Source organism: Lissotriton helveticus, chromosome 10 (genome assembly GCF_964261635.1).
Source record: "Lissotriton helveticus chromosome 10, aLisHel1.1, whole genome shotgun sequence".
Lineage (NCBI taxonomy): Eukaryota > Metazoa > Chordata > Amphibia > Caudata > Salamandridae > Lissotriton > Lissotriton helveticus.
The window spans coordinates 169,110,429-169,123,926 of record NC_136071.1 but is presented as its reverse complement, the minus strand read 5'-3'; the positions used below and the strand labels follow the sequence as shown (position 1 = coordinate 169,123,926).

The 13,498-nt window shown below is 41.7% G+C and overlaps 1 protein-coding gene across 1 annotated transcript in view; it reads left to right on the top strand.

Annotated features, from left to right (window-relative positions):
* Positions 1-717: 717 nt before the first annotated feature.
* The window catches only part of LOC144786063 (cytochrome P450 3A24-like), a 246,574-nt gene continuing 233,793 nt past the window's right edge, over positions 718-13,498 (top strand). Inside the window, exon 1 of the mRNA XM_078665008.1 lies at positions 718-838. Within this exon, the coding sequence (XP_078521134.1) occupies positions 768-838 (71 nt within the window). The 5' untranslated portion in view covers positions 718-767. The remainder of the gene's footprint in view (positions 839-13,498) is intronic.

Below are 13,498 nucleotides of genomic sequence, written 5' to 3'. Positions count from 1 at the left end.
CAGTGTTTATCTAGAAAACGAGGGTTCAAATGCTATCTTTTGCACTCGACCAAATGCTGTTGCCCCACATTTGCATTACTTCACATAGAATATTTTTACGTGACAATTGCTATAACATTTACATGGTCCTTCAGCTGGCGGCTCATTTCTTTAGCATTTGGAACCACGTCAGACCCCCCTCTTCATCTACCTTCGCACGAAGGCTGGTTTGATCGTTTACTTAATTTGTCTCTTTCGAAAGTTTGGTTCTTGTTTGGCTGTTTTAGGGGCGTGGGTTTAGCAGAGGAATTTAATAGTGGTGCAACTACCGCGACTGCCTCAAAACACTGTAAACGACAGATCAATAGCAATGGTGAAGTTAATTAAGCTCTTGGTTATATTTTAATATCATGGGAATTGGAATTTAAATAACTATCTGAAGAATTTATATAACTATCTGAAGGCGACACAATTAACTAAGGTTGTTTACTGACTAACAATAAAGCAGCGTTAGAGAAGTTTATTTTAGTGGAATTGTTCTCGACATTTCCGGAACAAACAGTGCCCGTCGGCTGGTGTAATCAGGTCTGTTTAGTTTAGAAATAATGCAGGAGAGAAATTAGCATATCAGAAGACAAGCAGCTTTGCAATTGGTTTACATGTGGACCAATCAGTGACAGAAACGGGCACTATAAGAACGAGCCACTAGAGCTATGAAAACAGCGTTCACCTCAGACAACAGGTGCAGGTCAGATAGGGTAAAGGCAGCGCGGTCTCTACTGGGCGCCATGGACTTTCTTCCAAACCTCTCCATGGAAACGTGGACTCTGCTTGTTGTGCTCGTGACGGTCTTTTTTCTGTAAGTACCATGCGGTGATGCTTTACCTGCCTGTCCAACTTGAAGGAGCTGCAATTTTTTTTCATAAGCTTTAAACAGCCTACATGCCATTGCTTGAGGGGTGAACAGAGGTTAGTAGGAGGAAGAAGACGGTAAACAGGACACATTCGTCAACATTCAGAAATGTTCAATAGCCCAGTGGTGGGGCACCAGCTGCAGTGCTCTGTGGACTCCATAACTTGCAAGCCACAAGTCTGATCGTGACAGGGCTCGCTCAGTCTTTTATCTTTTCAAGGTGAACAGAATGAGTCTTGTGTAAAAACATCTGTTATTAAACTCCGAGTGACAAGTTTGTCATGTGTGTCATATACATGTAATATTGTTTTTATTATTGTGCACTGAATAAAATACTGGTCGTTGTGAGAATATTGCAGGTCACTAAAGAGTTTTAAGATCACAGAGAGGAACAAGACTTAATGCCCAGTGCCTCTGTAAGACCACAGAACCTGAAGGTGACTTCCACTGTCCTTTTTACAGACGACAGTGGCATGTTATTTTTTTTATAATAAATGGCTGTAAAAACTGCACCTCTGCTAATGAGAAAATGGTACCCCCTAGGAATAGTTTTAGGTCTAGGAGAAAGGGGGAAAAACATGAAAAGCTAGAAAAACTCCCACACGACCTGTATTTCTCCTACTAAGGCTTCATGGGCTAATCAATACTAACAATATTAAAACGTGCCTACTATTATTTATCTTTTATTTCATTGTAAAAACATATTAATATGCTTTGGAAAGGTAATTTATTTTTTCATTTAATAATACACAATTACATAATGTAAAACTTATTATGAGATCATATATACACCAAAGATGCTATCGTATAATATTTCCACATGGTGACATATTCAGTGATACAAATAAAACAAATTGACAAAAAAAACTAACAAGGAAGCAACAATGAGAAAACATGTATCTACTATTACAAAAAAATCTACTCCCTATAATCAACCACACCTGACCATTCTCACCTCATGCACACCAACCCACTATCATACTCTCATCTCATACGTGACCACCTCCACGAATCACATACACTGCTGGTTTGAACGGTGACAATATATGAAAGAACTCTCCGTTGTAGTGGTGTGGGTTGGGCAAGGTACAAACAGGTCAACGCATGTTTCGGTGGGATTTTTTATTTATATCCACCTTCATCAGGATCACCCCTTTATTTGAGGTGAGTGGGCGGGGAGGAGGATATCTGTAAAGGAATAAACAGAAGAGGTTTTTTTTTCTAGAAGATCAGCCCGAACAGAATATATTTCTTTACAGAAAAAATTGTAATAAGCCTTTAAGGTTTATACAAAGCAAGTTAAAACCACCACCAATGCTCAAGCAGTCAATAAAGTAAAAGGTGTTAGAGACAATAGACCATGTACTACCACTGTGTGATACGTGCTTGGAAGTTCTGCCTTACTTGTGCTACCTTATATACCAATATAACATTAGACAATGGTTTCTAGCACAGAACAGCTGTGATGCATAAGAGCATAAGAAGCACCATGCCATCCTAGGTAGTAACCACAAATACTTCCTACTGATCATCAGGGTACCCGCAGCTGGTTAAGTCCAGCCTTGTAGGGTTTAAATGCGTCCACTACACAGTCAGAAATTCAATCTCAGTGTTTCAATATAGATACAACTAGTAAGTGGCACTGGTACCCAATATTGTAAGACTGTGAAAGTGCTAAAAAATGTCACACAAAGAAGACTGAGTGTCTGGGAGGGTGGTAGGCACTACATGTATAAGTTTAAGGTATCAAGTTATTAAGGGTGGTGTGCCTACATCTTACCTCCAATATGCATGCCTTCAAAACCGCATATTCCCAGAGCCCCAAATGTTCCAACTTCAGAGTACTTGCTAATGGATACTATTTTACCACAGAAACGTGTAAGAGGGGCGAAAAAGAAGTGAAAACTATCATCAAACCTATATATGCATGCGTCGTTACTTAATAAAAGTCTCTAAGGGCTGATTCGATGTGATGCAACCGAAAATCATCCAAGTATCAATAGAAGGGGGAGAGAGAAGACTTTATATATATGATTTATATAAAACCATCGGCCCCCAAGACTAAGCATACTGGTCACTAAATCTGATAGCGACCAATCCACCAAAGGGGAGCATCTACTACTAGGAAGGAATAATTATGTATAGACAGCTAACATTGTAGCTGAATGCTCTCCTGGCTTTTTACATCCGAACAGTGCTTTCTTTAGTTTTAAAGGAAGCTTATTTGATATAAACATAAGAAATGATGCAATAAACAAAAGTTACACTTGTGCATAGAATAATAGTGTAGAAAACAGGAAGAAGAAAGAGAAAGAGGTAAAGAAAGAAAAAACAGAGGGAGAGAAAGGTAGAAAATAAGAGAAAGAGAAATGCCCATGCGCGGGCGGCCGCGCATGCGCATTGGTTTCAAGACGGCGGCGTGAACGAGCAGAGGGAGCCCCGGGACGCAGCGGATAAGTTAAGTGCCTTTTATTTATTTGTATTTGCCCATATACTAAAATTAGGTATGTTCGGGAGGGCGGGAGGGAGGCGGGTGGCGGGCAACTTCGCTACGCCCAAGGAGTGGGCGTAGTGTTGCCTGCTACGTCTACTTTGCAAAGGGCGAAGTAGGCAACACTACGCCCACTTCGTGGGCGTAGCGAAGTCCTTCGCCCAGGGTTAAATCATACCTGGTGAGAAAAATAGAAAAAGAGTACAATATAATAATCATATAATCCAAAACATATAACAACTAGAGGGAAACGAATGACAACAGGTTAAAACAGAACAATCAGATCCCAAACACAGAACAACTATAATGGCTAGAAGGAAACAGCTAACAACCACCCATTAGAATAGAACAAAGCAGATCCAAGAAAAAAGCAGTAAACAGCATGTTTTGTCAACTACAGTCAAATAAACATGAAAAAGATGAGAAAAATAGAGAGAAACATTATCAACACAGTAATCAATTTAACAAAGAATGAGGAATGTCCATGTCTTAATCTCTGCAGATATCCAGAAATGGTTGTAGTAGAGCAGGGTCTTCATAGTTAATAGTTTTGTTTTGGTATGTCACTTTAAAAAGGCAAGGATGAAGCAAACCACATCTGGCACTTAAATTCCGAAGAGCAGGTCTCATATCTAGAAACTGCTTCCGACGATCCGCTGTTGCTTTTGCGTACTCCTGAGCAAAAACAGATTAGAATCTTGCCAAGAAATTCTTCCTTTAAATTTTGCTGCCTGTAACACCTTCAGTAAATCATTATACTGCAAAAAGTACAAAATAACGCCTCTTGGTTTGGTTGTTGAGGAAGAAGCCTGTGGGAGGTGTCCCAACCGGTGTGCTCTTTGAACATTCAAAGGTGGAGACTCTGGAATGTTCAGTAGCTTTGGAAGAAAAGATTGGAAGAAAAGAATAGGGTCAGAACCCTCAAGGCCTTCCACAAGGCCATAAATGCATAGGTTGTTACGCCTGTTTCTATTTTTCAAATTTTCCACTTGTTGCTTTAAACAGGAGATGTCCTGATGCTTGGAAGGTACTTGGTTAACAACCATTTGAACAGAGTTTACTCTACTCTCCAAATGAATGACTTTTTGATTGGTTGGAGACCATTATCTTCGAGACTTTGGAGACGAGCTTTCATTTCTGTCATATAAGGTTTGAGAGCACGAATGTCTTCAAAAAGTAGTTCCATAGATATAGATGTTGGAGAGCCAGAAGGGGAAGGACACACTTTCCTGTTGTTGATGTGGATGCAGAGGGCAGCTTAGAGACTAGTTTAGGCGCAATACGTGTAGAAACAGGAGGAGTAGAACCACTTGTGACAGAGGAGGTGGCGTTGAGATCATTCTCCTCCATGTTCTCTGAATATTGAAAGGATTATAGTCTACTAGAGTAGCAGGGTCAATAGAAGAGAGTGCGTCACGTGTACCTTGTGCTTTTGTCATTAAACCCTACACCAATATTATTCACTCCTTCAGGAAATATTGCAAAAATTTACTTATTGCAAAAATTGACTTATAATATAGAGAATCTTGAAGACGCGCTGGATGATGTCAAAACAGGGAAAGGCATTATTTGGAAATATGTTGAGCAAACCAACGAAAGTGCTAGGACATCAAAATTAGGCGAACTAGCATCACATGTTGCACCAGCAGTGAGCAGAGAAACAGCAATTAAACAAAAGTGTCCCAAATAAGTAAAGTGGAACAACTTTATGAACAGTCTACAATATAACATCCCAAAACTGCCATGTAGGGAAGCATTAGATGAAAGATTAATGGAACTACCCTCAAGAGAAAAAGGACATGAATTTCAATATTGCCAGTAAGATTCTCCAATGATAAATGAATGCACATGAAGTTGAAGAAAATGTTTCCAGGATTCCAGAAACATAGAGGCTGCAACGAAAAAGCCAAAAATAGTCAAAAAAGAGCCAAAAAGTGAAAAATGAATATCAGCCAGTCATGAAACATGGGGAGCATACCGTTGTTCGTGTTATTGCAACCTCCAAACAAAAGAAGCAAAAGATGGGCGTTAGCGACGCTCAGACTATACTTAAGATGGCGGCTGCAAGCAGAGCTGACTGGAACAGAGTCCGCGAGCAAAAGAAGGTAAAACGCCAATAAACTGAAGCGCTGCAATATGTAGAAGACAGCTTCATTTCAACTCGCTGTCACTGCAGCAGCGAAAATATTGAGCGGCGATATCCAAAAATCGCCTCCGTTCGCTGCACCGCCACGGACCCTCTGGGAGCGGCGGCCATCTTCACAGACACCGAAGCCACGCCCCCGAACAGTGCTTTCTGACAATCCAAAAAATGCTGTCTATATACTATAAGTAGGAAACCTGTGGGATAGGCAAAAAACAATGTCATTACATCCTGTCTCAACTAACTACTACGGGACAGGAGTCACATCTCCGGGGCAGCCAAGCACAAATGCGCAAGCCACTTACAGGTGAAGCCGTCCTGCTAATACCTGTATTGAATCCTCATGTCAATGCTTGCTCTATGACCCTCATAAGGCAACAATGAACAGCTACGCTGCTTACCTGTTCACATGTTGTATCGCGACTCGAACATGTCACACCCACTGCCGGGCACGTGTTGAGAAAAATGTCAAAAGAGCAGAATGCTATCCATGCCCGGTAAGAAGATGGCAACGGAAGATATCTTGCCAAAGATCTCATTATACTAAACAATCTCTGATACTTACGTCACATATGGATAACGGTACCATGCACACTATATTAAAATATACCTATTGCACTGGGAGGAAATGCAGGATGTTGCGATCAAAATACTTAGGCTAACCTAAACTTACCTAGTTCTTATATAATTCACTAACAAATGAATCTACATAAAAGTAAAACGCTCCTCACCTAACTAGTATGTACCAGGCTACAACACGTGGGAATTTAGATATAAACCTATCTAGCTGCCCATAGATGTTCTAAAGATATGGAACCACTAGACAACATCTGGTATTCTAACAGGATGGTCAAACCTGCAAAGCTTACATGTATCTCTACAACAGCTGAACTAAAACCACTGAGCCATCTTTTCATCTACTGGGGCATCAAACTCACTTCTACCTTTTAAGGACAGAAGCTCTGTATTTGACCAGTTGTGAATGATTGTCTCCTGTCTCCTGTTTAAGTCTAATAATCCAGAAATGTATTTTAGCTGGAAATGCAAACATAGAGCCTTATTTAGACTTTGGCGGAGAGGGTGCTGCCTTTCAACTGTGACAACGTACCCTTCCTCCCAAAGCAAAGTACTGCTCGCTTCATTTAAAGTAAGGTGGAACTTCAGTACGTAGAGGGAGGATAGTACTCCATCTCTGACAGCCCAACAGAGTAAGGGCCACATGAGTTTTGGCCATTTAACTGTCACCCTGTTCAGAGTGGATGACCAAATGGGAACTTTTCACTGTCTGTAAGTGGCATTGAAAACTGAAATGACCCACACAACATGGGAGAAAACTCCCATGGGTAGGGGTAATTTGTTTTCTTTATTTTCAGAAAAGAAAATCATACTTTGGGATATATATTTTTTTAAATATAAAAAAATGTGAAAGTTTAACTTACTGTTCTGTCATGTGGATGGAGTTGTTCATCAAATTTTCAATGCATTAATAGGAACCACCATGGCAGTGGTTCCTCGAAATGCAGACGATGTCAGCTGGGCTGGCGGACATCTCTAAATTTGGCAGGCGGACAACCATCGCCATGACAGGAGTACAGTACTTCGCAATGGTAGCAATAGTAAATCCATCTACCCAAGTCTAAATGAGGCCCATAGGTCGGAAAACGCATCATGATTGTGTCCATTCCCAAACTCCTATCTACCCTCTTTCCACCCTCAAAATGATTCTTTAACGTGGAACGGATCACCACCTTACTAGCTGGGTGTGGAGGTAGACCTTTAAATTGTAAGACTGCATACCCCCATGTGAATTGAATGCTATGTAGAACACTGTACTGGCGGAATAGGAGCTTATGGTAATTGTCACATGATGTTTCTACCAGTACATCTGCAACTGCTTTTCAAGGTACTACTCAGAATGATTGTGATTAGGAAAAACATCGTAGAAAGGTGTAGATGTAAATCTATGCCCATATTTTTCCTTTATTTGTGATTTGGACCCATTGTGTTCTATTGCAAAGCCTTCCACTGTGAGAGATAATTGCAGCTTCAGCTTCAAATTGGGTCGAGATGGGGCCTGTGACGTTGCTTCATTTGTCCCGGTTCCATCTTGGGCCCCACCAATACTGGTATTGAATTTGCTGGGAAACGATGTTGAAAAAAGAGACATTGCACCTTGCCACACTCAATTTGTCACAAAAGTACATTGAAAGTCAGATTTAAACATTATAAGCAAATGTGTACATATAATACATATGTAGGTGGCCCCAATAGTTTTAGCTGTGGCACAATTTGTGCCCTGCCTAAAAATAATTTCCACAGATGCCACTCAGTGAGGGGTATCGGCTCTTTGGAAGTATAAGCAGGTTGCTGACCAGCCCCAGCCCTTCTGACTTGTTGGCTTTCACTGCTATGGTGAATAGCAGCAAAGCAGGAGCTCTGCTGAGTGGTAAAGCAGGAGCTCTGCTGAGTGGTGGAGCAGAGAGATGCAGAACACACTTTTTTTTTATTAATCCATTTTTATTGAGAAGCAGTCATGGTTGGTAAAAGTATGCAGTTTTCCATATAATCAATGAGGCTGAATTGCTCTCTCACAGCATGACTTATCGGAAAACTTAAAATGCCCCTTCTTCCTACACATAGAGAACATTTCTGAGTTCAGTGGAAGGTTTTCTGTCGTCCCCATCAACTGTGCCAATGTGCTATTGCTTTGTGGTTTGCATATAGGTTTTAATAGTTCAAGTCTATTGCTCTAACTCAATGTTGTCTTGTCGAACTTGTTTACAGCTCCATTAGGTGGTCACCCAGAGGGTGCCAAATTTGTTTAAACTTATCCTGTTGATTATGTAAGTCATAAAATATTTTTTTCATGGCTAGAACATTCCAGAGTTTTGGGTACCATCTATTGACTGTGGGAATATCTGATCTTTTCTAGTCAGCCTACATAAGCTGTTTTGGGGCTTCTGAGTCCCAGCACAATCAATTTTTGGTCTTTAGTGATGGATACACCTGTTATCCATTTGGTACGGGAGAGAAACTCTTTCTAAAAGTAATGTAGTTTATTTTAGGACCATCATATGCGGAGGGCAGTTCCTTCCTCTTTAGTGCATCTCCAACATGTCCCCTGCATATTTGGGTAAGTCAGTTTTTGTTGTTATGGCGTTAGATACCAGAGGCACATCAATTTTATCTTTGTTCTCAGTGTGAGATTTTTGTGTTCATTAGTTATATCCTCTCAAAGGTTTCCCCACTCACTGTCAGAGAGATCTCTTTCCAGCATTGCCCCACTGTGTTTGGAAGCCCTGACGGTTTTGTTTTTCTCTGTTTTTCAGTACTTTGTAGCTGTTAAAATCAGTCCTTTGGTTTTAGGACAGGTCCTTATGTATTTTTCCAATGCTGCGTGATCTCTCATTTTCCCTTCTTTCATATTTGGGCATGTTGCTTAGTTGCATAGTTGCATGCATGTTAATCTGTCTATTACAGTGATTTTAAAATCAGCGTTGCATTATAGGAAAGATTTTATGTTTCCTTTCTTATTCATGTGGCTCAGGATAAACCAATCACCATTCGTCCATCTTTGATAGGCCAAGTGTTTGTTTGCAGGGGTGAAATAAGGATTTTGGTGATTGGAAGTGAATGGTAAGGAGTACGTTGTGTGATATTGGCCATGTCCCATGTTTTCATTATAAAATTCAGGATTTCATTATCATAGGTGTTCTTCAGTCTGGTTTGTTTTAGTAGCCATAGGGCATTTCATAATGGTCTGCCCAGTACCCCTCTTCCCTTGAATACCAATTTGTTTGTCTGTTCTCTGATAGTCCAAGCTTGGAAATGTTGGAGATGTGCTGCTTGGTAATGCCTCCATAGAGCAGGCATTGCTGCACTGTCATAAGTTTTCTAAAGAGTCTATCCCTCTTCCTTACCCACTCAAAATTCTCTATACTTTTTTGTAGAGAAGCGTTTTCATCTTTAGGTATGGCATGGGCATGGCCTAAATAAATATAAAAGTCTTAGTAGTATGTTATTTTTACTGTTGCTATTCATCCCACCCAAAAGACGGGAAGAGCGCTCCATGTGTTGAGATAATGTCTCTTTTGAGGTCTGACCAATTGGCTTGTACCATCTTTAATAAAGATGGCGTAATATTAATACCTAAGTACTTAAATAGGAGTTCATCATTAGTGCCGTGATCTCTGTTTGCAAAAGAGTGGATTAAGTATTTCTGATTTCTCAGTATTTATACAGAACCTTGCTTCCTTTTTAAAATGCTGTAGCTGGTGTGTCACAGCAGTTAGTGATTTATGTGATTCAGAGCGCATCAAAAGAACGCTGTTGGCAAAAAAGCAAAGTTTGTGAGGCTCACCCCCTGAACTGAAGCCCATGTATCTCTGGATCTTCTTGTAGAATTGCTGCTAGTAGTTCTATACAGAGTGCAAAAAAGAAGTCCCAGCAGGGGAAATCCTTGCCTGGTCTATATCTGTGGTTCTACTATGTCAGATTTATTCTGATTTATTATACTGCATGCTGTGGGTGCTTTATTATATGCTTGACTCCAATTAATCATTCGGGTACTAATGCCTAGCTTTTGCAGGTTGTTACCTAAGAAGTAGTTTCTGGAAAAGAGGGGTAAGTGGTCCCAAACCCTTACTCACCGGAAATTGAGCGTAGGATCTTCTTTTTTGGTTCCTGACCTTGACAGGGGGAAAACCCCTAACCCCCTAAAGTCAGCAAGTTTCAAATGGTTTGTCTGGGCAAGATTCCTTTTTTCTATAGTTTTATGTGGGAAAAAAATCCAGTGACGGACTGGTTTCACACAAGGTGTTTGTAGATTTATTTGCACTCTATTCATTAGAGTGGGTGAAGGAAGAAACCGCCAACACGTATTTCGCCCCCTTACATGGCCATCCGGCCTGAGGCTTCCTCAGGGCGGGTAGGTACTAGTGAAATCACTTTCAGCGTCGTGAGTAGGTCAAGGTATAGGATTCTCAAATCGTGGGCGTAATGCCAGGTCGGGATGCAGTGTTCATCTTCCGACGCTAGATGAACACTGCATCCCGACCTGGCCAATATTTTATTGGCTCTGCCTATATGGAGTTTCCTTAATCCTTTGTGGTAATACCACTAATTGGTAGTTGTGTTACTTCAACCACAAATCATGATAAAACGGCAAATATAACTTTGAATGTGAATTATGTTTCCACATTTTTTTCACACTCAGAAGTTAAACAAAGCATCCACTTTTTGAAGGTAGTAAAGAAGCCTGCACATAATGTTTATTACACATGCATAATCTCCCTTAGACCCTGATTTTTGGATTACCCATAGCTAGCGTAATTTTCTGTTTTTGTTTCACCTACTCAAAGTATATGACTTAAAATCTATCCAGTGAACTGTGAAACTGGATGTGTGCTTTGTATTCAGTGATAGCAACATTCACCATGGTGTAAGGAAACTGTACGCGTGCTTTGTGTTCTGGGCTTGCAACATTCACTCTACTGTACAGAAACTGGGTTTGTGCTTCGTGTTCTGTGCTAGCAACATTCACCATGCTGTACAGAAACTGAGTTTGTGACTCGTGTTCTGTGCTAGCAACATTCACCGTGCTGCACAGAATGCTAGCAACGTAACGTTCACCATGCTGTACAGAATGCTAGCAACATTCACCATGCTGTACAGTAACTAGATGGGTGCTTTGTGTTCTGTGCTGGCAACATTCACCAAGCTGAGCTAAGCGGAAAAAAAAAATAATTACGCGGCGGTCGGCTACCGGCATCTAATGATGTCGGTAGCCGACCGTCGCGTAATTATCATTTATGAAGAGAAGCCTGCAGTACCTGCTATAAAAAGGGTTGCATTCTTTCCTTTTGGTTTGCCAGTCATCTATATCTTGGTGAACTCTTGCCATCGCTATGTAGCTAAATAACAACTTTTAAATATCAGTCCACACTGAAGAGAGAGTACTATTATCTATGCTTACACGCTATCGACGGACATTTACACTCGGCTCCATATTTAAATATTTCAAGAAATTTTGAGAAAAATAACCTTATGTGAAATGCGAATGTCAGCATCTATGTTCTATGCATGTGTAATGGACGGCAACCTGATGAAGGCATGCATGCCGAAACACGCCTAGTTGACACCTGCCGCACTGCCTCCATCATTCTATCGTCTGTCATATAATGTGGATAAACAATTGTATTGTTGGAAATGAAATATATATAAAAATAACAAAAAGTGAAAATTAATCTTTATATGAAATAATAAAATGAACAATTTTTTATACATATATGAGTACATTGCCATCCTGTGTTACAATACGGTGGTTTATATGTTTTGTTGTTATTTATGATTTTTCTCAGAGATAATATGTATTGAACTAGCAAAATTATTATTTTTTTTTTTTTCCCCTTAGCTCAACTTCCCTATGTTTAGCTAGTCATAATATAGGGGTCCCTTGCTTCCTAACAAAACATTCACCAAGCTGTACAGAAACTGTGTGCTTTGTGTTCTGTGCGGGTAACATTCACCATACTGTATAGAAACTGGGTTTGTGCTACTTGTTCTGTGCTGGTGATGCAGCGGAAGGAAGGGGGCTTTGCCAGAATTTACCATCAGAGCCCAAATTTCAACACCCGCCAGTCTCCTTTTCCGCTGCTTTAAAACTAATAAACAATTTCGTCTATTTAATACCAATTCTCAAACCACCCCCTCCTTAAACTCCCTCCCAGTACCCTCCCCCCCACCAACTGCTGCTAATGCGGGTTCCAATATCCCTCTCCTGCTCTAGGGTGTGACAACTACCAGGAAGTTCTGACAATCAAGTAGTCCCATGGAATCCCTTCCTATACCTGATCGGTCTCTTCGCCTTCAGTTAAGTAGTCCCTGAAAGCCTGCACTACCAGCTCCCAGGACCGCGCCAGTTCCAAACTTTTCTCGTTACCAGTTCTAGTCGCCAGACGCATCCTTAGCACACTCTCACAGCCCGACCACTTCACCAATTCATTCCTCCATCTCCGCACAGACGGCCCCTCTTTAGATTTCCAATGCCAAGTGATTTCACGCTGTGCCAGTATTAAACCCAACCCAATGAATTTGCTCGTTACCTTGGTCTTTTTGGTGTGCGGGAACCAAAGAAGCAGACACGCAGCCATGTCAAAGTCTACCTCCCGATCCGTGACAGCGTTCAGGAGTTCCCCTACCTCAGGCCAGTAGTTTCCTAACTTCGGGCAACCCCACAGCATGTGGTCTAGATCTACCTCAGGCTCTAGACATCGTGGGCACATGGCATCAAGCACCTGGAAGTGTCGACGTAACCTCTCCGGGGTCAAATATGCCCGATGGAGAACGAAAAAATGCACCTGCTGAAACCTTGCATTCCTCGTCCCTTTCCAGGTCCTGTGCAACACCTGACCCCATACGGAGTCCGGGATTGGTTTACCTATGCTGGCCTCCCACCGCGATTTCAACTCAACCAAAGGCACCAGTCCTTCATGCAACATTCTGTTGTGGAGGCAGGTCACCGCCTTGACGGTGCCCGCGGCCATCACCACATACTGGCACACCATCGTCACCTCCGGTTCCGCCAGTCCACCCCCCCCCAATGCCGCTGTATCGCTGTGACAACCGCCGCATGCAACAGGAAGGTACCACTCGGCAGGCCGAATTGCTCTTGTAAGGCCTGGAATGGGGCCAGCGTCCCGTCCACATAGAGGTCTCCTACCATCTGCAAACCCAGGTCTTCCCACGCTAATAATTGGGACCAATCACCGCCGTGCGGTAAGGCAGTCAGCATTCCCAGTGGAATCTCCGGCGCATATGGCCGGCGCTTCCCAGCCCTCTTCAGGTTCCTATTCCAACACAACCTAAATGTCCTTTCCTCCATCGTAAGATCCCTACCAGCCAGTCTCTGTTGCATCACGATAGACGACAAGACGTGTCTCCGAATGCCGACCCCTCGGCCATTATCAGGCCC